At 34.2% G+C, this 26,581-nt stretch overlaps 1 protein-coding gene across 7 annotated transcripts in view; it reads right to left on the bottom strand.

Moving 5' to 3' along the window:
• Positions 1-745: 745 nt before the first annotated feature.
• Positions 746-26,581, bottom strand: part of LOC115955683 (two pore calcium channel protein 1-like) — a 42,068-nt gene continuing 16,232 nt past the window's right edge. The window contains exons 8-24 of one of the 7 annotated variants that reach the window (XM_031073927.1): positions 24,569-24,674; positions 24,291-24,368; positions 21,407-21,468; positions 14,135-14,207; positions 11,728-11,793; positions 11,486-11,629; positions 8,728-8,785; positions 7,065-7,172; positions 6,754-6,817; positions 6,184-6,352; positions 5,696-5,760; positions 5,381-5,471; positions 4,355-4,441; positions 3,336-3,413; positions 2,089-2,126; positions 1,884-1,989; positions 746-956 (exon numbers count right to left, since the gene is read on the bottom strand). In XM_031073927.1, the coding sequence (XP_030929787.1) occupies positions 1,905-1,989; positions 2,089-2,126; positions 3,336-3,413; positions 4,355-4,441; positions 5,381-5,471; positions 5,696-5,760; positions 6,184-6,352; positions 6,754-6,817; positions 7,065-7,172; positions 8,728-8,785; positions 11,486-11,629; positions 11,728-11,793; positions 14,135-14,207; positions 21,407-21,468; positions 24,291-24,368; positions 24,569-24,674 (1,372 nt within the window). In that variant the 3' untranslated portion in view covers positions 746-956; positions 1,884-1,904. The other 6 variants (XM_031073926.1, XM_031073929.1, XM_031073930.1 and 3 more) reach the window with 6 other exon arrangements.

Below are 26,581 nucleotides of genomic sequence, written 5' to 3'. Positions count from 1 at the left end.
TATCGGGCTTGGGCCATAGCTCTTCTCGGCTTGGGCCATAGCTCTTCTCGGCTTGGGCCATAGCTCTCCTCGGCTTGGGCCTTCGGACTCTCCACGAGCAAATGGGCCTGGCCCATAGATTATTGGGCCCCACAGTATCATATCCAGTGCCTTGGCTCTTAGGAAATTCATTAACAAAATCATTATATTAAGAGACTTGACAAATATATACTAAACGGGAACAATGACAAGATTAAATTGTGTTACTCCATTATGATTTTTTTTTAATAGATTTTAGTGATAAATAGTATTACCCACCATTCACATATAGAGATTGTAAATTTCTAGATAGTTGCATGGTTTTTTTTTTTTTTTTTTTTTTTTTTTTTTTAGTAGAAATAGACCTATTAAGAGTCTGAATTGCAACAATTTTAAAATTAAGGTTTGGTTTGGGTCTAATGCCCTGTGTGCTAAACTCGATAGGATGTTATCATATGTCCAAGAAGTGCCCCGTGTCAGCATCCTATCAAGTCATTACATAAAATGCACTGGACCTAATTTACTCCCTTAAAATTTTTGGTTAAATTACTATTATTGAAGCATCAAGATTTCGCAGTTTAAGACTAAGGTCAACGGAATGTAGATTCTTTTAGCTTGTTATACCTAGATGTTTTGTTGATAGATCATGAAAGTCTAGGAGTTGGTGCCTATAGATTCTTTTAATCGTCCTACAAAATACGGATATGCAAAATAGAAATTTTCAACAAATGGAGTCATTTCATTTCAAAAGTAGATGTTAGAACAATTGATGCTCCAAGCCTTGTGGTGTAGTGAACATGACGGGATTCCACTAATTTACTAATAATTGACATTAATGCTAAATATGCTGCCCCCGCAGCTCAAATCCACGCCCTCTCCCCTGCTCCACCAAGCACTTGGTGCATAAAGAGATCCCAACTTTGACTTCAGGAAATATTCTATCAAAAAAATGAAGTTTTAGTTGATATAAATTATAATAGACCATTAATTGATTTTAAAACCAAAATTATATAGTTCAGTTAGTGAATAATGGATAAAGCACAAAATCTTTGAATATATAAGAAGTTGGACCATTTTCCAAAAAGTTAGACAGCCCACTTCATAATTTGCATTAAAAAAAAAGATTAAGATGCTGGATAGCATAATATAGGCATACAAAAAATGCTGTGGCATCCGCACAAGGCATTATATGAATTTTTTTTTTTTTTTTTTTTTGAAAAAAAAAAAAAAATCCTTTCCCTTTATTCTTTATAGGCTTTGCGTTGTCTACCCTCAAAAGTTGAAACAATAATCCCTTCCACTGCTTAATATACTTTCCTCACGTGTACAAACAATAATAACAAAAAAAACTATAACAAAAACAAATTGTAGTTGCACAACTTCTTGTAATCAATCTCTGTACCCAAAAAAAAGGGGGGGCTTTTGGAGAACATAAGCTGTGTAGGCTAACAGAAATTAAAAGCTGCCTCCCAAAAAGGAGAACCTGGTACCAATGGCATGAAAAACAAAGAGTGTGTCTGCTGCTCACTCTTTGAAGCAATCACATGGTTCCTTCCGGGACAAGTCACTTGAAACAATTCGTTTGCTTTGCTAACCACTAAAGAGTAAAAGCTAAATACCCCAAAGCAAGGGCAAAACGACTTCAGAATTTTTCTCTATAGTTCACAAAGACATAAAATGGTAATAGGTTAGCTATTGCAATGGAAAGCAAAAAATTGTCGAAAGTAGAGTTAAAATGAGAAATTTGTAAAGTTCTAACGTGTAATTCACAATAATAAATCCAATGGGAAAACAAAATGTCGCTTTCAGTCTTATAAAGTGATCAAATCTTGGTAAAAAGATTTTGTGAGGTCTAGTTCAGTTACCACAAGTGGAATGAAGCAAATCTATGGGTTGGGGGGCTCTTTATCGAGCTCTGCACTCAACATATGATGAAGAAGGAGATCAACCCTCTGGCTCCGTGATTTTGTACTGCACCAAGCCAAATTAACAAGACAAGGCAGCTGTTAACGTCCAAAAATGGATGCAAATAGAGCTTTCAAAAACTTTAAACTAGTTCATCATACATACCCAATAGTTCGTCGAGGATCCTTTCTGCCTTCTACTGCCTAGATTGAAAAGGTAATAAAATAATTATATGATTTAAATATTTTAATAGAACTATAAGTATAAACTGGTGAGGGGATCAAAAACATTGGAGACAATGGTGACAAAAAAGAAAGACTACCACAAACAACAACCAGTTCAAAGCAAGAAAAACTCTAATTATGGTCAATAAGATTTCATTTCAACTACTGGGGGTTGGTGCAGCTTAAATGTATGATGGTAAAAAAAAAAAAAAAAGGCTCTTACTAACAACAACGGATGATTAGTTTAGGAAATTAATTCTAATGGAGGTGATAAGTTCTGAGGATAACAATAATGATTTATCTATTGCTAATAAAAAGCAAAGAAACCATTACTTTGCCAATTTTTTTTTTGCAAAAATATAGATATCAAGTAACTTTCAGAACATATATATGGCAATGCTGAGCAATGTGGGCAGAACTTCCATCTTAATCATTTCTGAAGCCTGAATAGATAACCTAACATGGCCCTATTAACATCATTGAAGATTTAAGCAACATGCAAAACAACCAATAACATGATAATCAAACAATTTTCAAAATATATTTATAAGTAATTACAAAATAAACCCCAGAGCTTGGTATTAGCATCAAACTAAACCTAAAAGATTTGATTGCACTAATGTCAACCCTATAATCTTAAAAGTGTTACAATGTGCTCTTAGTAAGTCTTTGAATTTGTTAACTAAAAATAATGGAAATTCATATAAGTTGTACTTAGAATTTATCTAAGCAATAAAAATTCAACACAAGAGTTGCCGATGGTATTTTGGCACAAAACAAAATTCAGAAAACAGTTTATTTATATGTAAAACCTAATCAATAAACACAATTTAATGAAGATGCCATCATTTTGTAAGTTTGTACTGTCATTTTATCACTCATGTGAAAGGCCTTTAGCCTCCAAATAGTTCTCAAGGGCAGTTTGCTTGAATTTCCAATATCTCTAGTTAATAGGCCTCAATGAAGATCTAGATTGCAATAATTTTGAAACTAAAGGGTGGATATTGATGGATTGAGAAACTCAAGAGTTAATTTGAAAATCACCCTAAAATTCTAGGAGGATCTATGTAATTTTCTTAAGTGAAAGGGAAATTATATATCTGCATCATGCTCGCATTTTCAGGAGATGGACCTGGCTGCATAGCTTTGATTTTATATTGAAATGATAAGTGCAGGGCAACTACCAACCTTATCCTGTTCTTCAAAATTGTCCGATGACTCGAGATCCATTTCAGCAAAGAATGCCTCCAATACAAAAGCTACAATCTGAAATTACATGAAAAACAAACTCTAAAGTTAATCTTCATTTGTTTGGGTAATTAATACACAATTGTTTTGAAAAGAGGAACACATAATGTCAACAGGAAATTATAAAGCAAACCTAAAGCAATACAATTCACAAAAATTACAACCTAAAATAAGTAGAATAAATAAACTCTACATTAGAACATGCTTATAAAGTACCATACTTTCGAGCCCATTTCAAACTACAACTACCTAAAAAAATAATGATATCATATTGATAACTGAGAGCTCAATATCATTAAAATGTATAACTGTTTCTTTCACTCAAAATTACCCACATCAAGCAAAGGGGCATTTTTTTCCAAGTAGAGCTTCTTCATTTACTACACAAATAAATTTAAAATTAAGACAAGAATGCCACAGCAGCAAAGGCTTCTCATATTCCAAATTCCCAATAAGAAAATCTTTAAAATGTTAAAAGTAAGTCATTCTCAACAACCCTGTTTGGAGTCACATGTAAAAATTTTAGGATGGAATCGGGGCCCCTAACTTAGCCAAACCAAAACTGTTCTTTGTGATGGGCTGACCCTTGTGAAGTTACTACGTATGAATGCTTCATACATAAAGGTAATTACTGTCACTCTCTATGTTAAATTTTAGCAAACAAAATTGTAATGACATATTTCAACTTTGGTTTTAGTCAATTACTGAAAATCTATTTCTTCAGCATCTTATTCAAGAAACAAAGTTGCTCTGCCTCATAAATTGCAAAACAATCAAATGGCAGGCATTTTGCTTCTGCAACACATGGAGAAAGGGCCAATAAGCTTTAGCTCATATGGCACCTCCTTCTCCTATAGTGGGTTCAGACCACACTAAGTGCTTGTGTAACTTATTAATTTTAAAAAACATACAGGCAACATTGTTGGAAAAAAAATGGAGCAATAGTAAATAAAACTTACCAAATTTAAAAGCAGTAACACAGTTATTAAGTAGAAGCTGACAAAATAAGTGAGGCTCCATGCAGTTCCTGTTAATTCCTTGTAGCTCTGAAATGATGAATGACAATTAAAAGAATGACTCAGTGCAGGTCACGATTACAGTTCAATTTTTAACTAATTGAACCATAAAAGTAATAGCACAAGATTAAGGAAGAACTGCTGATAACAACTTAAATATGCCTGAACCTCTTCTATAGTCCAAATATTAGTTGTATGCACTACATGCGGTTTACTGACATTTTAGATGTACAGATATTCTGTAAGGTGGAAAAAAAATGCTTTAGTGCTAAGCTAGTAACTCTATTGAACCAAAAAAGGATTCAAGCCTTGATGCTGGGACAGACACAATGACGTGGATCATACCAATTAACTTGTACACTTTGAAGGAGAGGGAATTCATGTCAGACACAACACTTTCCTATCATGGCAGGACATGCATGAACAGAAATGTGCCCAAGAATATGGTTGCATTTCTGTGACTCATAAGAACCAATTGTCCGATGGAGTTTGGGTTGTGACTGGTTCCCACAAGATCAGTTCTCTTATGTGGGAGATTCTACAAACCATCCACTAGGTGGAGCCTAAATAAAATCCATGGGTCCCATGTGGGATCAAAATGCATGGATTGTCTAGATCCATGCAATCTTTGCGATGCATTTCAGATCTAGTGGTTGTAGTTTGCAGATTTCCAATTTTTACTCAGGTAGGTACAGAGTAGCCAACCCATTAACAGCTCCCTCATAAAGAACCCCAATCTTTTGTCACCATGGAGGTACAGTCAAGAAAGCCTAGATTCTCAAAATCACAATAAAAATAAAAAGAGAGAAAAAAAAAAGGGGGGAAAAAAAAGGAAAATCCCAGCAAGCATTCATGAGGACATAAATCATAAAAGAATTGCCAAACAGACAGTATCATTCACTATGTAGAGAGATGATCATTCAGGATAATATAATTCAACAAAAATTACAAATAAAACAGCAGTAATACCTGCATCCATACTTGCCAGTTTCCCATGACCAGTAAATTGAAAAGTGTCACCATCCCATTTGGATAATCATTGAAATTGAAAAGTAAATAGCTGATTTTGTTAAGAAAAATGACTGAAGAAATTGACACTTACTGTTGCAACTAAATCTTTGCAGAAGAAATAAACAATTTACAAAATAATTGAATACAAATATCTAATAGAATTTTCCTATAATAGCCTTTTATTAACAACATAAAACAGAAAGATATCATAGTTACGCCATGGCTGGAAAAAATGAAACCTTAGAAAAGAGTTTATTAATGAATAAAGGATACTCATCATCTGAAAGATCAGTACCGTCCAAACTGGCATTTCCAGCATTGACAAGCCCACCAAAGATCTAAATATTAGAAGAAAAAAATTTTGGAGAATGTTTTAACAGTAACATAAATGGGGAAATATTCAATATTACACATGGATATAGCTATCAGATGTCTAAATATCAAATAATAAGGACCTATAGATTAGAATTGTCAACCTTCAAAATGTTACTGATGGAACTTTCGAAACTAGGTCTAAATCAATTAGGTATAAAATTGACCCTCAACACTATATATTAAATTTTAAATCTGTGAAGACACATAACAGAAACTTGAGTATTTCCAAACATATGCTGAAGAAAAATTGTGTAAGTACATGTTAGACATTTTTCATGCACTTCCATTTAATATAATAGGGAAGCACAGATTGGTGAAGAAGAAGAAGAGCATCTTTACATTAGTCAATTACTTTCTTTGAAAGCAGGCAGGAGAAAAAAACTTACCTGTACACCAAGAGAGCAATAAATACATAGGACACAAAATATGGTTCCAAGGTATGGCATCAAACTTGGTATAAGGGTTATGAAAGTGGCAATGTAGGCACGGTAACGCTTGATGTACATCAGCAGCCTTATCAATCTTAACATTCTTGTGAGGAGAAGGTAGCGAATCCTGTTAACATTAACAAAGGAGAAATAATTGTAGACAAGGAAGTGCTTTAAAAGCTATTATAAACCATAAAATTCCTGTATCAAATTTATCAACTTAATGTTCTGTGGACATCAAAAGAAACATAGGTCTGTGGTATGATCACTGGTATTTTCCTATAAGAAACTTGTAAATATCATTAAGAAGTATCCTACATTGAGAGCAATTTGACGAAGTCAATGGGAAGGTCATGTAAAGATCATCCAAAAAACTGTCATCATGCCTAGACTAAGAAACTTATATTCTTCAAAGATTTTCATATTATGTAAAAACTCAATAGCAAAGCGTTAGAACAAATACAGTGAGGGAAAATGACGAACTCTCATGTAAAGAAGAAAAATATTTTTAAGAAAACCATTCCCTACCATTCGCCATTGGAAAGGAAAGTAAGTCCTTGAGGGGCCACAAAAGTCAAGGTTTCTCCGATAACTGCAGACATAAGAATCATCAATCAATAGTGATATAAATGGAACAGAGAATAACACAAACCAAAGAAGTAAATGATGTTTATTCCACACAATAATCAAAAGGGCCAATTAGCAATAGAAAAAGTTGTTTCTATAGACAATTCCATGTATCAAATTTAGCAATATTGTTATGATGCCTATAAGACTGATTTGTAAAGAAATTGAAATAAATAGTACTACAAAGGGATGTTATTTTCCAATCTGATTACCTATTATCCAAGTGACCATAAAATCAAAGCGGTTTTGACCATCCCTCCAATAATTCTCAAATCCAAATGAATATATTTTTAAAGCCATTTCCAGCACATATATCCATCCTGTGGGATAAAAAGACAAAATAAGAAAAAGAAGAAGAAAAAGCCACCTATTAATTTCAGAAACAGAAAATAAGATTAGTCTATATAGCACACATAATTTGGAGTAATGAGACCAAACAGGTAATAAGGAGCAAGTTAATCAGTACAACATTTCTAAAGGAGTACCAACACTGAAAACTCTCAAAGCATAAAACAGAGTTCTAGCCCAAAACAGACTTCTAGCCCAAGTCAGAACATGTAAAAAATAGTAGTTACTTTTTCACTTGCCATCACTACCGAAGACTATTACCCAAGATTATCAAGTATTTCCTGTTAAGCAAGCATGCATCAATAAGTCCAAAAGTCAGTCTAGCAGCAATAGAGACTGCCATCAATAAGTTTAGCTATTATTCAGAATGCTCCTTTGCCTGTGCGTGTGTGTGTGTTGTTGATGATGCGGGGACCACAAGCAACAATTTATTTACACTTAGATTTATTAGATTTGTTGCTAAAATATCGGTATTAAACCCGAAACTCCCGGCGGATGACCATAAACCCAAGGAAAGGAAAGAATCGGTTAGATTTTTCATATAATCTCCTCTTATATATAGATAGACTAATTATCTATTTGTTTATTTTTCCTATTTTATATTTTATTTAACTATATGCAACAATTTATTTTGTTTTTGTTTAATTTCTTTTTGGACATTAATTAAAAATTTTATTTTATTTAGGCCCCAGTACTCAATTAGGTCAATTAGTATTTTTATTTAAAGCTTAGTGTATTTCTATCATTCAATAAGTAGGGTTTCCTATGCTAATTAGAATTAGGATTTAGTATCCTATATAAGGAAACTATTGTACTCCTTTGAAGGAGATGTGATTTCGTTGAATGAAAGTTTCGTTTCGTTTTTTGTCTGTTGTAGACTCCTAGTGGTTTTTTTTTTCTCACATGGTGCTGACTCCAAGCAAGCCTAGGAGCTGATTCCTAGGTTCCTATCCTTTATTTTAATTTTATTGTTCCAAAGTTCTGGCTTGTCATGCTTCATTGTGTTTCTCATCTAGCATTCATATGTTGCACTTTCCCTCACATGTGATCTAAAAGACCCTAAGCATAGCCTTGGTTCAAATATAATACACTTATGCTTCCGGCTTGTGCTTGAAAAGGTATCAACATTCAGGAAGGCCATCAATATTGGTTCCAAACATCAATGCTGATGGTTAGAACAGAATTGACCATCTCAACCATTGAATATATACATGGTTATGATGGATCATTTCAAGCTCTCATCACTGACATAACTACCAAGGTCACTAACTGCCATTTTAATATATTAATCCACTACAAGCTAATTGTAACAATGAAAATCCTTTAATGGACAATTTTTGCAGCCAACCATGAATAGTAGCTGAAAAATCTATGTTGACTTAATTTTCTGAATCTACAGATATGCGAATGCTAGACTTGCATCAACTCAGAAGCTCACCATAAACATCTTTAGACTATAGATTGTTAGTTTAGCAATAATTCACACATGTACATATGAAGATAAGTTGATCCTCAGCAAGCGCTTACCAAAGACAAACTCTACTTCTTGCCACACCTTTTGAGCAGAATCATTTTCTATATCAAGCTGCAACAAAATAAGCATTCCACATTAGCATGATTTATACATGTCAGGATAAAGATACATGAGCCACTTGCCAATTAATTGTTCTAGATCCAGTAATCAAGAAACCAAAAGCACAACTCTACTACAAAAACAACTCTATTAATAGTTTGGGGTGCCATTGAGTATCAAAGTGTTCAGGAAATGAATTTAAATATTTGATTCTTGGTTTTGTCAGATTTTTTGTTTTGACTTGCAAGAAGGTCAAAGAGTATCTCTGTTAATGGAGCATTGATTAGAAAGGCTTCCTCAGTATTTTCTGAGAATGAGGGAAATATTACTTTTCATTTAATGCCAAAAGATTCATATTAATGGGCTCTCTCCCAACATTGATTAGAAAGGTTTCCTCACTCCTTTCTAAGAATGTTAGAGGGAAATATTACTTTCCTTTTAATGCCAAAATATCCCTATTAATGGCCTCATCTCTCACTTTATTAAGTGTGCTGGAGCCTTTCATCATCCTAAAGAATGGACATCGGTATTATCGTTTGAAATCAAATAGACCAGGTATCGGATGGTAGACATATCATCAATTTTCTAATTCTAAAACCTAACTGAAAATGATGACATGTGAAGAGTAGTGGAAATGGCTGTTCTTAAGGTAAATAAATCTGGACCACTAACATCATTCAGGATGTTGACCCAGAATCAATTGACAAAAATGACTGGTAGAATGTTTCTGACATCATATGTGCAATTAGAACTTAACTAGGTGTCTTTGTTAGTTAACATGTAAAAGCATTCTGTTACAAATTCATGGGTAGAACTCACCCTTGAAAACCGGCTTACAAGGGGAGGGTGCTCAAGAGCTTATAAACACATGGTTAAGCTTATACTTAATCCATGTGAAACATTAGAATCATAACATATCACCACACTCCGCAGCCAACATCCACAACGGCTCACTCTAGTGACACTAACCGAATGGTAGCTTTTTCTCTTTTTGGTGGCTCCACTCACCTATCAGTAATTTTAATCTAGCCTCTAGGTCACCCCCTCCGAGATCCGACCGCAAAACCGCAACTTATTTGATCCCATACTCAATGAGCTACGTCCGATTACTCGAAGTGGTGGTTGGCTTTGATACCAAATGTTACAAACCCATGAGTAGAACTCATCCTTAAAAACCGGCTTACAAGGGGAGGGTGCTCAAAAGCTTATAAACACATGGTTAAGCTTATACTTAATCCATGTGGGACATTAAGATCATAACACATTCCTCTTCTAAGACTCGATTGTTTTGGGGTCTAGGATTTACTTATTCAATAGTGACACATCCACAGCTGACAAAATATGGGAAAAAGAATTACCCAGCACTGTATTCATGAGCAACTCAAGCTGCAAACTCGTTGCAATCTAGGCCAAAAAAGGAGTACAATTTAGAGGACGCTTCAACCGAAAATTGCATGATCAGTACTTGATGTCATGACGCTTACAACTTGTTTATTAATTTGTAGAAACAAGTAAAGATTCACCCACTATCCTAGGAATATGGAGAATTATGAGGATGTAATACATTTTTTCCAAGAAACTTGCAAATTTTATTATTATTATTATTATTATTATTATTATTATTATTATCATCATCATCATTTACTTCTTGTTGTCAACCTACATTATTACACATTTACCCCTTACTATGAGTATGTTTAGTAGACTGTAATAGACACTGTAATATAATAGTTATTCCTATGGTTTATTTATTCTATAGTTTAGTTATGGTTTTATTACAAAGAAAAGTCATAATAATTTCTAAAATTAATATATTTACAAATATACAAACTATCCATATACACATAACAATTACAAAAATAAAAAAATAATAAAAATATAACCTCTCTCTCAAATTTAAAAATTATTCCTTTTAGGAAACATTGAATAGCTAAGATATTTCCTAATGTTACAACTTACAATCAAATGTATGAATATGTTTAGTTATTTCATTACAACACCTTTTATTTCTAGTAATAAAGATTATCATCACTGTTGTAACTCCATTTAGTGTAACAAATGTGCCCTATGTAAACACTACTCATAGCAATCATCATCCTCAGTATCTTTAGTATCTCCGGTTATTCTGCCAGTATAAAACCCTAAAACAAAGAATAATATACATACTAAAAATAATAAATTCACATAGACGTGTTAACACTCATATTAAAATTGATAGTTGCATCTGTCTCCAAAAATTGCAAATTCCTCTTTCTCATTTTGGCAGTTAAAGATCCTCGAAAGCTGATGCCTGTTGAACATGTTCTCAATTCCATTTGCATGGAATAATTAAAAGGGTCCCCTCAGGTATGAGATAGGGGAAGGGGGCTGGGAAAGCCAATCAAGAACCAAATGACAAACACCACAGAAAAATAACTATGACCGTTTGAATTCTATTTCATTTGAAACATGCAGTGATGGAAAAATAAATTATTTTTACACCACAATGATGAACTTTGACAACAAATAGCATCTAGAAATTACATCCTTAAAGAGTCAATGCAAGTCTATTCATAAGCAATAAGATCATACCACTAAAGGCATCAAACAAGAATATTAAAGCGGAACTTTAATTCATAAATATCAAATAAATCCAAGGCGATGAACCCTATATGTTGACCAAGCCATTGTGGCAAATGAAAAGCACCAATTCTATCACAATAGAGGTCATACCGTTGTTTCCACAATAACAGCAAACAGATTCAGTATGAGAATGAAGGATATAATGTATCCAAATATAGGACTCCGCACAAAGCCTATCAACTTTTTAGAGCAGGGTGAATTGTAGACTGATGGAAAATATTCAAAGCAAGATTCCTGCAACCAAAATACATAGTATCAAAGATGCAATATAATGCTCTGTCACTCAAAAAGAAGCTTATTGATGTTTTAGATCTAGGGCATTTCAGACTTACACGCTCTTCCTTCGGGAATTTTAGAGCAATGGCATTGCAAAGGTAATAAAATTCATTTAGGTTGATCTACAAGTCAAAAGATGAAGTTCAGCAAACAAATCAGAGAAATACACATACAATAAATGATAGTAATAATAACATTTTTCTTCTACAATGTCCATCTCTAGTAAAAAACAGTTTAAAATACAAGGAAAAGAAAAACCAAATTTTATTGTTCTTTCAAATTATTAGGTTGCACCACTTGTAATCCTGTTGACCAAAAATAAGCTGTTTACCACTTGTAATGATTTGCATTCTAGAATTGGCGTTGTTGAAAGATAAATGATGTGAGAACACTGAATCCCAAGCAAAGGCAAAAACAGTCATGCAGTGGTAAGCAAATGGTAGACTTGTGTGAATGATGAAGCAAGTTGAGTTATCACACTACGTTCTTTACCCTTCTAGCACAACTAGAAGATCAAAATTTAATATCAGGGTGTCAAAATTTTATTTTATTGAAGCCTCTATGTTAGGAAGGAAGAAAAGTGAATGAAGCAAACAGAAAGGATGAAATATTAGTAGATAACCAGTTTTCATGTTTTGTAGAAGGGGAAAAAAAGAATGAATAAGTTTCACCTAGCCCCACTATGCATCATCCAATTGATCCAAAATTCAGGAAGAGATCGAGGATCACAGCAGGATCCTATCTGATCTCCGTTAACACAGGACTCAAATTACCTTACTCAAACAAAAGGATAATTCTTCAAAATTAAATATTCCTTTTGGATTTATTATGGGGAGGCCAAATAATGAGATGAACACAAAGGGTCTTCGCAATTTCACCAATTTATCTGCATCATATATCAAAAAAATTAATACAAGGGTATAATAATAATTAAAATTCTCTTTCTTCCTTATCATAATTCTCTTCTAACAATCAAGGGCAAGTTTCATCCTTCTTCCAAGCTTCCATCCCCAGTACCAGACAAGTGAAAGTGACATCTCTGTCTCCAACTTTGTCCTTACACATTTTAATCCTTATTACAAAACAGAAAAATTTAGGTCCCACCACTAATCAGTAATCAGTAAAGGCTAGAGATCAATAACATATAGCAAAGTGTTGATTCCCGATGTCTAGGGTCTAGGCAAGAATCAATAATGAAACTCTATAATAAGGCTAGATCATATTTAAGGATCACCCTTTTTTTACTTATTTGGATGTCTAGGCAACTAATAATTTTAATAAAAGAATTTGATCTGGTTACTAAGCACTAAAAATAAACAAAGTTCCTGAAAGAGGGTGGGGTGGGATATGCCCCCCCAGCATTTAGGTTTTTGAGCATGCGGTGCATTAATATTTAGATGCAAAATATTGCCTAGGAACCAATAGTATAAACAACAGAATACAAAATTAAACCAAAAAAAGTAAATCTCACAGTCTATCCCTATTATATTATATAAAATAAAAATGATCTAAAATAAATAAATAAAATAAAAACTAGAGCAAAATATATCTTAGTCCCAGAAGGAGACAATGCAAGAAAGACTACAATGGGTTATGGAAGCTAGTTCTCAAAATTGAAGTCTAGGCCATGCATACTTCCCAAAAAGGTTATCAAAATTGAGATATCATAACAAATGTAAAACATAAAAAATGCAATGGATTAAAGAAAACCTAGGCATGGAAGAGCAATACTCACCATAGTGGTAATGGTCAAGCAATCGTGTCCAAGCAAAGAGAGAGAGTGGTAGAGCAACAAATCAGACAAAGAATGAAAAGATAGGAGGGCGAATGTGTAAGATGAAAAAGTTATACTTTGGATAGTAAGAGAGTATTAAATGGGGTATCATTGTCACTTTTGTAAAATTTATAAAAAAATAAAAAAATAAAATAAAAAAGATAACGATCCTAGTCTTGGGAATGTGAATACCCACATTTTTTTCAAGTAAATCCATATTCCAATAGAAGTGGGGTTTTATGGGGATCCAAATTCCCTTGAGCTATTTGCATTCCAATAAGGAATCTTGAAAGATGACCCAAACCAAATGCCTTATATGTATTTCTAGATATGGGAGGCAAGGATGTTATCTTGCCTAAAAAGGAAACAAAATCTGCTTGTTATGAAATACAAGAAGCACTCTACAACCAAAGTGTATTCTTCCTTATATTCATGAACATTACAAACTAAATATCGAAGTCTTATGTGCATTAGTCGGTGCTGTATACATTTGCTAGCAAACATATCCATGACACTAAAAACAAAAATGATTAAAAATTTAGCAAAATGACTAAATGTAAAATTTTTACACCAATGATGGATTGTTCAAACAGATGACAAAGAAAAGTTTTGAACACTAATAAAAAATAAAAATAAATATCGCTAGAATTTAGTTTAGTCTAACCAAGAGCTTAAGTAAATGGACATACCTTGAAATCATGACTATCATCCAGCTCATCAAATATCAACTCAAATTCTTCTCTTGATATTTCTGGCAAAGTCCTACAAAAAATATATATAAGACATCCTTCAAGATTCACAAAATCAACATCACAAGTGACGTGGCACAAATCAGAACGATGCAACAACAAAAGTAAATAACTAGAAACATAAAGATAGAGAAACTATGAGTCAGCACCTAGACTTTCTAGTAATCAGCACCTAGCATGAGAAAACTTCTAGGAGTCAGCACTTAGGGTTGGCTAGAGTCGACACTAGACCATTGGGATGATTTCAACTGAAATTTTGTTCATCAAAATAATCCTCCTCAAAAAGATTCCAATACCTTGTTATATAGACTACTAAAATCTAACTAACATAGGTAACCTCGATTGACTTATTACAAAAATACCCTAGACTAAATAAAAATACTAACAAACCTAATTGGATACTAGGGCCTAAAATAAAATTCAATTGACTCCAATAAGAATTAAAACTAAATTAAAATAAATCTTTGTTTGTGCTTTCCACATCAACAAGCTAGCAGCACAATTAATGAAACCTATGATAAATACAAGAACCTTGATTTTATACAAAAAGTTGATCTCTTGAGGAAAGAACCAATGCAACAACATTTGAATTTTGAAATGCACAGGTTAATAGTTTCTTTATTAGATCATAGATCCAGTGTTGAAAAAAGGATTAAAATGATGAGTAGTTCTTATTTAGATAATTGTTTGCATAGGGTGGCGCATAGTCTTATTTCAAATTCACAGAACGCCTTTGTTAAAGGTAGGCAGATTTTGGATTATGTTTTAATTGCTTTTAAATGTATAGACAGTAGGTTGAAGTCAGGGGCACTGGGGGTATTTGCAAGTTGGATATTGAGAAAGCCTATGATTATGTGAATTGGAATTTTCTTATGTACTTACTTAGGCGGTGTGGCTTCTCAGAAAAATGGAGAAGGTGGATTTTGTGGTGTATATCAATTGTCAAATTTTCTATTCTGCTAAATGATACCCCAGTTGATATCTTTGGAAGCACTAGGGGTGTTTGTCAAGGGGACCCACTATCTCCACTCCTTTTTGATATTGTCATAGAGGCTTTGAGTCGTATGTTAGATACAGCTGCTATTTTGGAACAGTTTTCGGGTTTCTTAGTAGGTAATGCAGCTGGTACATTGCTTACAATGTCCCATCTTTTATTTGTAGATGATACACTTATTTTTTATGATGCTGATTCACATTATTTAGCTGCTTTGCATGGGATTCTTGCTAGATTTGAAGTGGTCTCAGGGCAAAAAATTAATTTGTTCAAGTCAGAATTGGTACCGATTGGTATCATGCCTAATATGGAGGATTTAGTGGAGATTTTGAGCTGTAGGCAGACTTCTCTTCCTTGAAATACTTGGGCCTTCCATTGGGTGCTACACATAAAGAGGAGACAATTTGGAACCCTATTTTGGAAAAGATGGAGAGGCATCTAGCTAGATCGAAGAGAATGTATTTATCTAAAGGGGGCAAAGTAACTCTTATTAAGAGTACTCTATCCAGCTTACCTACTTATTTCCTTTCTCTCTTTCCTATTCCAGTAAAGGTGGCTAATCATATGGAGAAACTACAAAGAGACTTTCTTCGGAGTGGTATTGATGCTCCTAAGATTTCTTTGGTGGAACGGGCTAAGGTTTGTATGCCGATACAGAATGGAGGTTTAGGGATTCGATGGCTGAGACGATTTAATTCTGCTTTGTTAGGCAAATGATTATGGAGATATGGAACGGAGAGAGATATCCTTTGGAGGAAGGTTATTGTGGCAAAATATGGGGATGGAGGGGGTGGATGGTGCACCAAACTGGTGACAGGGACTTATGGTGTTAGTTTGTGGAAATCCATTAGAAGTGGCTAGCTGGACTTTTCTAAATTCCTTCAGTTTGATGTGGGTGATGGTACTAAAGTAAAGTTTTGGGAAGATGAATGGTGCAGGGATTGTTCTCTTAAAGTCTGTTTGGTTGGAGGAGTGGAAAAATGAAAGGACAGAAAATGGTGAGAGGATAGAAAAGTGAGAGGATAAAAAATATTTTATTTTATCTCTTATTTGTTTGGTTGGGAGTGAAAAAGTGAAAAAATAAAAAAAATGGGTTTGAATAAATTTACCCATATACCCTTGTTAAAGAATTGTGCCCAATTAAAACAAAAAAGCGACAAATAACTACAAAAAAAGAGCAATCACCCAAATTTATTATAAAAAAAAAAGATCATGTCCCAAAAAAAAAAAATCACGCCCAGTAAAAAAAAAAAAAAACATCTATCACGCCCAAGCCCTAGAAAATCAAAAAAAAAAAAAAAAAAAAAAAAAAAAAAAAAAAAAAAAAAAAAAGAGGCAACGTTGCCCAATATATATATAAGCCAAAGGCAACGTTACTAAGAAGAAAAAAAAAAATAAAGGCAACTTGAAAATGCACATGGGCATTTTTGTCAATCAAGAAAAAATTCATCCTCACTCAGTTTTCTCTCCATTTTGGAGAGAATATTTTGGTGGGCTTGGGGAGAAAATACCTGGGCCCCACCATTTATTTTCCTTCCTCCCCACCTAACCAAACACAATCCAAAAAAGTTTTCCCTCCTATCTTTCCTCCAAAATTTTTCATCCACCCTGTTTCACCTCTAAACAAACACACCCTTAAGGTAGCATTTCCAGAATTGTATAGTATTAGTCGGAATAAGGAGTCTTTAGTGTCGGAGGTTATGCAGTTCTCTAATGGGCAGCTGCATTGGGACGCTCGGTTTCATCGTCTTCCACAGGATTGGGAGGAAGCATTGGTCTATTTGTTTTGGGATGTGCTTTATTCGATAAATGTGCAGGGTGCTTGTGTTGACAGACTTTACTGGAAGCCAGCATTAAGTAGAGGTTTTGAGGTTCGAGATTTCTATCACTCATTATCTCCTTCTTTTGTTATTGATTTCCCTTGGAAAATGGTGTGGAAATCGAAGGTTCCTCCTAGAGTAGCGTACTTTTCTTGGACTGCTGCCTTAGGTAAGATCTTAACTACAGATAATTTTTGGAAGAGGCATATTGCTGTGATAGAGTGGTGTTTTATGTGTAAAAGGTGAGGGGAATCAATGGATCGCATTCTCCTTCATTGTCCTATAGCTTATGAATTGTGGTTCATGGTTTTTTTGTTTGTTTGGTATTCATTGGGTTATGCCATATAAAGTTAGTGAGTTGCTAGCTTCTTGGCAGGGCAAGTTTGGTAGGCAACGAAATATAGATTTAAGGAGGTCTGAGTCACATTGCTTGTTTTGGTGCTTATGGTGGGAGCGGAATGCTAGATGCTTTAAGGATTGTAAACAGTCTATTCTTGACATTAAATCTCTCTTTTTCCGTACTCTCCTTGACTGGAGTGTAGTTTTGCCTTTTTATACTTGTTTTTCTCTCTCCGACCTTATAGGTCGTTGTAATCTAGGCTCTTAATTTGTGCCACTCTAGTACACTTCCAGTGTACTTGGTTTTTTTAATAAAATTTCGTACATTACTTATCAAAAAAGAGAAAAAGAAAAGGCACTTTGTGTTCACGATGATGAACATGGTGTTTAAAACAATTACAAGCAAATCAAATAGAAATTATAGCAAAATATTGGAAATCAAAAATGGCAGAACAATGCGTAAAACTCCAAACCCAAGACCAATCAAACAAAATCCGGATTAGCAAGGACTACAAATGATCTATAGAGCTCATAGCAACCTCAAAAGTGGGGCTGTTACTCTCCCATCAAACTAACCACATCAAACATGCTAGTACCAAATTCCAAACATTTGAGGAATGCTTCCCCGACCAATTCTGCCACCTAAGCAGAAAAGATGCTACCTTTTCTTGCATCACCCACTGAATCCCAAACATTAGGAAAACTTCACTCCACAACGCATGAGAAAACTCATAATGAAGCAAAAGATGCTCCACAATTTCCCCACAGCACCGATAGTCAACACATGCAGCACCAATTAACCAGGGGAAGTCCCCTCTTAACAAGGTTATCGATTGTACGAATATGGAGCTGCTGCCCATAAAAAAGAACAACACCCTTTTAGGGCCCTTTACACTCCAAATGCTCTTCCATGGGAAAGAAGCAGCAAGGCAGCCAAAAATATAGTTATAATAGGAACGTAGATAAAAATAACCACTACTAGTCAAACTCCAAATCAACCTATCATCTTCTTCCCCCCTAGGAAACTTAGAATAAAGAAGCTGAAAAAAGGAAAACGCATCCTCCAATTCCCAATAGTGAAAAGCTCTATAAAACTGTAAACTCTAACTACTACCAAGGATGCACTTGCACGGATATGGGTACGCAGTACGACAACATGGCAATTTTTAAAAAATTAGGATATGGGTGTGGCAAGGATACGTATATAATTAATTATATATATGTATATAATTTAAAAGTTTACAAAATTAGTTTTATAACAAAAATATTATTTGTTTTTAAATAATTGTTAAAAAATCTATTGTAAGTATATTAAAGCCTAGCCAATGTATATATACATATATCTATTGTCTACCTAAATAATGAAAAAAGAATAATAAAAAGTTAAAACTCATAAAATAAAATTTTAAAAAGAAGTGGGACTAACCTAAGCACACGCGTACAAAATAAAAGGGAAAAAGGGGGAAATCATTAAGCTATGCACACACAGACAAAACTAAAGGGCAAAAGGGGAAATCACCAAATGAAGAAGATTTGGGTTAGTTAGGTTGCGTTTGACGTTGCGTTTGACATTGCACTTTTTGGTACTATTCATGAGTCCCACTATACTATTTTAGCTACCTTTTAGCTTTATTTACAATATTTTAAACAAAAAGTTTTTAGTTTCAAGCTTTTAGCTAAATAAGCTGTTTCCGAACAAACTCTTAGTATTTTTTATTTTTTGCATGAGGTGTGTCCCAGCAGTGTCTTTGCCATGTCTTGGAAGTGTCAGGTCGTGTCCGATTTAAAAATAATAATAATAATAATAATAATAATAAATAAATAAATAAAAGGGAAGGACGCATGCAGCTGAGTCCCAAGTGTACGCCGTGTCCCGTACGCATACAACATGGGCACGGCAAGCAAATTGCCATGACCGTGCTTTCTAGGCTACTACTCTACCCGTTTGGAGAAGAAATCAGCACATCACAAATCAAAGCCTCCATAGAAACAGAGCACACAAACAGATCAGGCTAAAGATCTTTTGGAGGAAGTGCCCACTCCCCAAGGATCGTACCAAAACCAAAACCAAATATGATTGCCATCTCCCACCTCATAAACCGCAGGTGTGAAGAAGCCTTCCCCACCTGCTCTAATACTCCTCCACAACCCACAACCATCAGTCTCTATATCAACTCTAGTAAACCAACCCCCTCTGTCTTTAACCATATTTGGATGCAATTTCCTGACACAACAAATGTTTGACTTCATTTGCGCACCATAACCATTTTCCTAGTAACGCTTTATTAAAAACCCCAATCCTCTGAATCCCTAAACTCAATAGGAGAGTAAATCTTGCTCCAAGCCACTAATGGGTGTTTGAATTCTTCCTCTGACGCCCCCCGTAAGAAATCCCTCTAAATCCTCTCTATTCTATCAGCCACAAATTTAGGAACAGTGAACAAGGATAGATAATAGGTCAGAAAGCTCGAAAAAGTACTTTTTAACAAAGTCAGTCTATGACCCTTCAACAAATATAAATGTTTCCAACCAGAAAGTTTCCTCTCAATTTTCTCTATAATAGGATTCCTGATGAGTAGTTCACTGGAGCTTCTTGAAGCTCCCTTTCTGCTCATAGGGATGTCAAGGCTAAAAAGCAACAGCTAGTGGTTGTGGGATGTCTTGCCTTCAGGCTGCCTCCTAGATCCTTTCTCAATTCTAGGGTGGTATATCATTGTCTGTCCCATTTTTATGGTTAAACTTCATTTATTAGAATAAAAGGTTCAAAAAACGATTCAATAAATGGTTCAAACATAAACTATCCTTACACTTTAAGTGGCTTAAAAAAATAGTTCCATAATGGGACAACAAAAGGTCAAGAGGCTGTTCAGATATTATTTATTTAAGAGTTTTGATAAGGGTTTTGGATCTATGTTAGATGAGAGAACAGGTAGATGTAGAATAAAGATTGAAGAAAACAATTAAAGCTTTGACCACAATTTTCCTTGTGCATTTTTACTTTCAAAATCAGCAATACACACATAATGAAGGTAATGATAATACCAATCATATAAATTGACAAGGACATTAATTTCAATTTCGTCTTTTCAGAGGAATCAGGAAATTGTAATTGGATAACTAAGAGTAGTTAGAAAGGCACAATTGCACAAGAATCTCCAATCTCAATATGCACAAGAATTTGGATGAGAGTTTCTCAAAATAACAACAACTGAGCACTTCCCACTCCTGGATAAGTTACTTTGAACTACAAGTGTATGAACTTGTGTTCCACCCCCCACCCCCACCATTAAAACACTAAAAAGCAACTCATAAAAGATCTCAAATGGCATCTCCTTCCCCTAAGGGTGGAGAGTGGAATCACAAATTCAATCCCATGTGTGTGCATGAGTTGTGTTCACCTACAAGTTCATTTATGGAAAATCAGAAAAGTCTCTTCTTGAGTTAGTAATATTTTTCAAGATCATTTCCCTCAATAAAAAAACCACAACCTATCAATTTAATTTGAAAAACTGTAGACTGGAAAATCTACACAATCATGCGAGATTCTTCCTATGCCCCAGTATGACCCTATTGTCCTTTCTCTTGCAACTTACCAAGGACAATATAGTAGATTCCAAAGAACTTATTGTTCCTACCTGCAGAACTTTAAAAAACCATTGAATTAACATACTATATATTTTCCTGCCCACAGCCAGACTTTTTGGGTTATCTACTTTCTACTAGCATGCACTGTTCACACATCCCTCTAGTAGAAGATGAAAGAAAGAAGTTCCGAGCAGAAGAGATACAACACAAAGTGGAAAAATATAATCAAAAAGTCAAAACCAGACGACTGTATAAAATTCCATTGCCCAATGCTTTTTAGGGTGTCATTGTATCCTGAAACTTTTTTATTTATTTATTTAAGAGAGGAGGCTATTTTGCTTAGGGCCACGTTCAGTGACACAAGAGCCTTCCATTTCTTCCTATTAACCAACAGAATTTCAAAAAACATTCAACAATGTACGATAAAAGAAAATAACTATGAAAGCATGTTAAAGATAGTGGTGCCATTAATACCTGTAGTTATTCAGTTCCTCAAACAGTTTAATGCATTGCTCTTTATCAAGAAATCCATGATTCTGTTAAAGCACAAAAAAGGGGCCAAAAAATAAATAAATATGTATGTCAACAATAACAAATGCAACTATATTTAAATGTAAAAGAAACTAACCAAAATCATTATAATAAAAAAAGAAGTCATGATGCCATAAAACAAGGATGACAGCACAAGGGCTGTATTTTGAAAAATAAATAAAAACGGGGGGGGGGGGGGGGGTGGTGTTATAATTCATTCGATATAAATATGAACTCATACATACTATAAATTCAGAGAACACCATCATGTTAATATCTATTGATACGTCAATGGATTCAACAGGTGTTATCAATTGTCTTTTATACAATACACAAACTTGTTAGATAAACAATGTCAATAGAATATCCAGTTCCAAGGCATGAAATCTCACCAATTTTTTCTTCCTTCTATTTTAACTAAGTTTTCTGAAACACTATCCCAAAGTTTCATCATCAAGTGACTGGGCACTCTGTACCATTCATTTAGCTTTCATAAGCATTTAGGATCTTACATTCAACTCAACTCACCTAAAAAGACTACGGAGGTAATCATCAGCTCTAACTAGAGCCACATCCTCTATCACATTCTTGGAAATTGTATTTTAGCACGGCCCCTTGAATCTATCCATCTCCTCTTGGGCCTTCCTCTTGCCCTTTTGCTCCCTTCAATTTTGAAACTCACTCTATACCAGGGCATTCATTATTTGTCATTGCACATGACAGAAAGAGTTACCTTATCCTTAAATCTAAATGTTATACCAGTGAAGCACAGGGTGCTTTGAACTTTGAACTCCTAACCTCAAATATTGAGGTACTTCTATAAGCACCAAGGATAACACAAGGCTATTGGGGGCTCAAATAAAATTTCTTCAAAAAATTTTATTTATAAATATATATATATATATATATATATAAGTAATAGAAATTCATTAAAAAAGCACTATCCTATTACAGGGATGTATACAAAAGAATGGCAGAAAAACAAGAAGAAACAGAGCATTTAAAATATTAAAAAAAAAAAAAAAAGGGACTTGTCATCCAAATATACCACATTAGGCAAGAAGGACCTGTCATCCAAACTTCCCCACTCACAATTATTTTCTTTTTCTTTTTTGATAAGTAATAATACTTCATTGAAAATAAAATGAAAGAGTACAATGAACCCACATACATAGACGGTGTACTACGGACACAGCAAAAAGTCAATCAAAAAGATGCATGAAAAGTACAACTATCATGTAAATCAGACAAAGAAGAAAAGTATAACACCTTATAGGATCTAATATCAAAAAACCTCCGGTGAAAGGATTCTAGCATTAGCTCATCCACTCCATCTCGTCTCCATAATCCAGAATATACCATATCCGTACAGGATTTAGAGTAGGAAGGTTGGATAAAGTGCCCTTTATCAAAGTAAGTCAGCCACCCTTAAAAAGTTACATTCTTTTCCAACCAGCCAAACACCTCTCCATTACGCTATTCCACAAATTTTTCTTTGAAAGGGGAACCTAAGGAAGACCCAAATATGTTATGGGAATTTAAGCTACCTTGCATCTCAAAATACTGGTCAAAGCTTCAATATCTGACACATCTCCAACTGGAACCAATTCCAATTTCCCCAAATTTATCTTCAATTTAGATATAACTTGAAACTACACAAAAATTGCTTTCAATTGCCACAATTGCTCTGAATGAGCCCTAAAAAAGATCAAAGTATCATCCGGAAACAGAAGATGTGAGATCATTAATTGATTAGCAAAAAGGTCACCAACTGAAAACCCTAATAAGTAGTTGCTTCCCCCTGCTCTCTCCAACAACGTCCTAAGCACCTCCATCACAATGATAAACAAAAAAAGGAATAAAGGCACTCCTTGTCTCAGCCTGTGAGCTTTGAACAAAGCCAATTGAGATTCCATTCACAAGCATTGAAAAACAAATCGTGGAAAAATCCACTTCCTCCACCTAGAATCAAACTCACGTCGCTGAAGCATATACAAGAGGAAATTCCAATGCACATGTCTGTAGGCTTTCTCCAAATCTTTTTTTTTTTTTTTGATAGATAGGCTTTCTCCAAATCTATCATGGACAAAACCCCTGGTGTGCTTTACCTTATGTGACTATCTAAATATTCATTGGTAAGCAATAGAGAGTCCAAAATCTGTCTTCCTCTTACAATGGCATTTTGGGGTTCTAACACCCTCTTGTCCAGGGCCATTTTCAACCTATTCAAGCAAGGATCTTATAAACCCTAGTAATCAAACTGATAGATTGGAAACACTTAATCTCCACCTGTGATTAATTACTTTTGTTCTACATGTGCAAGGCCTGCTCACTCCTTCACTACAGTCAGGCAGTAATTCATGCAAAGAAGGGCGTTAGTGTTAATGTGTCTGACCATCCATGAGCTCAAATTAAATTGTTGGTTTGCTTCCTGATAGCAGCTAATTGTTTTCCACAACACTCCTTAACATTATATAAATTACATATAATCCAAGCCCTTGAACATTATGATTCCAGTGATGTTATTTCAAAGAAGACATAAGACGAACATTATTTTCTTTTGTATTTAAGTAAGAATGTATCTCCCTCGAGTCTAGAAGCAAAAATTCCTTTTAAGATTTAAAGAGTACTACTTATCAAAAAGATATAAAGAATACCATCTAAATAGGATTGTCTCAAAGTCAAAAACAAAGTACAAAGATGAAAATTTTAATCAAAGACATAAGCAAGACATATCATTCAAAAGAAGTAGATCAAGAAAATTGGAAAAGCTTGTTGCCGAAGCATGCTTAGAGAAGATTTAGCCTATAGAGACAACCATTCTTACATCTTTATCTATGAGATTAAAAGCTTTCTCCAGGATTTGTCTCCTTGTAGAGTCCATCACAGAAACTTGTTTTGCAAACTACAACAAATAAGAGATGTGAATGTATGCATTTGTATCCTTTCTTGAGGAAACAAGAAGAAACTAAACATAGCTGTTTCTTGAACATTAAGTAGTAAAAAATTTACCAGCAGCTGAAATGAATAGATGAACACAGATACAATAGCTGTGTCTTATTGTCCATGCTTAGAGGCAGCTTAAGAAGATGAAATAAACCATACCTGATCTTTAAAGCTGTCATATACAACAGCAAGAATCAAGTTGGTGATGAAGTAAACCCCCAATAGGACGTAAAGAACAAAAAACAGACAAAACCAACGCGAAGCCCTTCAAGACAATATAAATTGATGATACATTAGATCAAGGTTTATATGTCATCAACAGAAATTTCAAGACTTCAAAATAGAGAAATACCATGGAGATGTGACATGGTTCCAACAAGTCCCCAGGAAATTACATAAATGTGGAAACCGAATAAGTAAAAGCAATAATAAAACTTCAGGAAATGCTAGGGAACTATAAGTGCTTTTAAAAGGGCAAAAGGGTGGGCAAATTACAGAATGCCTTCTGATGTTTTGAAGAGTAACAATGGCACATTTTACCATAATAAGACAGGACTTCCCTCAAGGTTTTGAAACAAATTCTGATACCCTCCAGGTTGTTGACCTACACTGACCACCCCTACTGCTGACTTTTCTCATCTTAAATATGTACTAGTCATTCTACTCCTGGTCATATTTAATGAATTATGAAACTATAAACGGCATAAAATGGACAAACAATTTCAGTGCAAGGCAAGTATACGGAATTTCCCCTAAGAAGGGTATAATCCTAAATTAAAAAAGTCCAAAAAAGCAGAAAAAGGATACTGCATAAGGCAAACAGCCAATCAAACAAATTTTAAGTTTATACCAGGGACGGGGAGCTTATATTGAGATAGCTAGATACTCTCAAAAGTCCAGCTATTTCCTTCCTGCTAGAAACCCTACAAACAATATGGAAATAGCTTTCCAAGGAGTAGGACTTTAAAACACCCTTTATTACAAGAACAAATAAAGCTTAATGTAAAAATTAGTAAATGCAATCCATAAGGAGATTTGACCTTCAAGATGGAAATTTTATTCTAAGACCCCAAAAAAGAGAGAAGTTATTACAATTTACATAGTTTCTCTGATACCATGTAGTCGGCAATGGTTGATTGTGGGTAATACCATGAAAACCAAGATGTCAAGCTTCGGGTTAAAAATTAATAAACCCTAATACACATGTATCATTTATAGGGTTAACTCCACAATAGAAGATGACTCAATCACCAATCCAACTTAAACAATATTACTCATAACAATTTACCTATCAAAAAATAAAATATAAAATATATATATTACACATAACAAGTGTCATATTCTGATTTTGTTTCAGCACTCCAATATTTGGAATTCTATATTAAAAATACGATTCCCTACCAAATCACTCAATTTCGTACTAGTGGAACAACCTCAAGATAACCACTACAGTAACATTAGTAATAAAAAACCATAAACACCTACAAGATTCGAACCAGTTCAAGATTAGATAACTTTACAAGACTAAATTCTTCAAGGAAAAACTGCCAGTGGTATCCTAAAATATAACCTTTTGGCAGCTTAATGGGTTTCTCTTATGTTGCTTTTTAGATTCTATACCATAATATTCATGTTGATGCCTAGGCACATCATTTAATTCTCAAATGATAATCACATAAAGAACATAATAAATGAAAAGATAAACAATCATGTAGTACTAAGGCTGCGTAAGTTTCTTCAATTGGAAAATGCTCAACATTTAATTAGTACAACGAATGAAAATTCTTAAAGAAAATACACACATGAATTCAGATAAAAGGAAAATACATGACACAGGCAGCAACAAATTCAGGAAAATCCAAGTTCAAAGACCAAAAAAATTCAGAAAGTTGGTTTACATTCAACACACGGCCATCTTTAGAATTTCCTAGTTTGTAATTGTGTCTAAGGATCTTAGCTTATGTTTCCTTGAGGGTTATAAACTAGGTCCAGAGTTGTTGGAATGGGTTGTAACTGCGGCCATGATTCTTATTCTAACACTGTGATTCCTGTTTGGTTCAGTTTCCAGCTTAGTTTACAGGTTTTTTCCCTTTATTATTTAGGAATGTCATTATTTTACGAATTGATGACAATACTAAAGATTTGATACTCTGTCAACTATTCTGGCAACTA

The sequence above is a fragment of the Quercus lobata genome, chromosome 8 (assembly GCF_001633185.2).
Source record: "Quercus lobata isolate SW786 chromosome 8, ValleyOak3.0 Primary Assembly, whole genome shotgun sequence".
NCBI lineage: Eukaryota > Viridiplantae > Streptophyta > Magnoliopsida > Fagales > Fagaceae > Quercus > Quercus lobata.
This window is presented reverse-complemented; position numbering and strand designations above follow the sequence as displayed.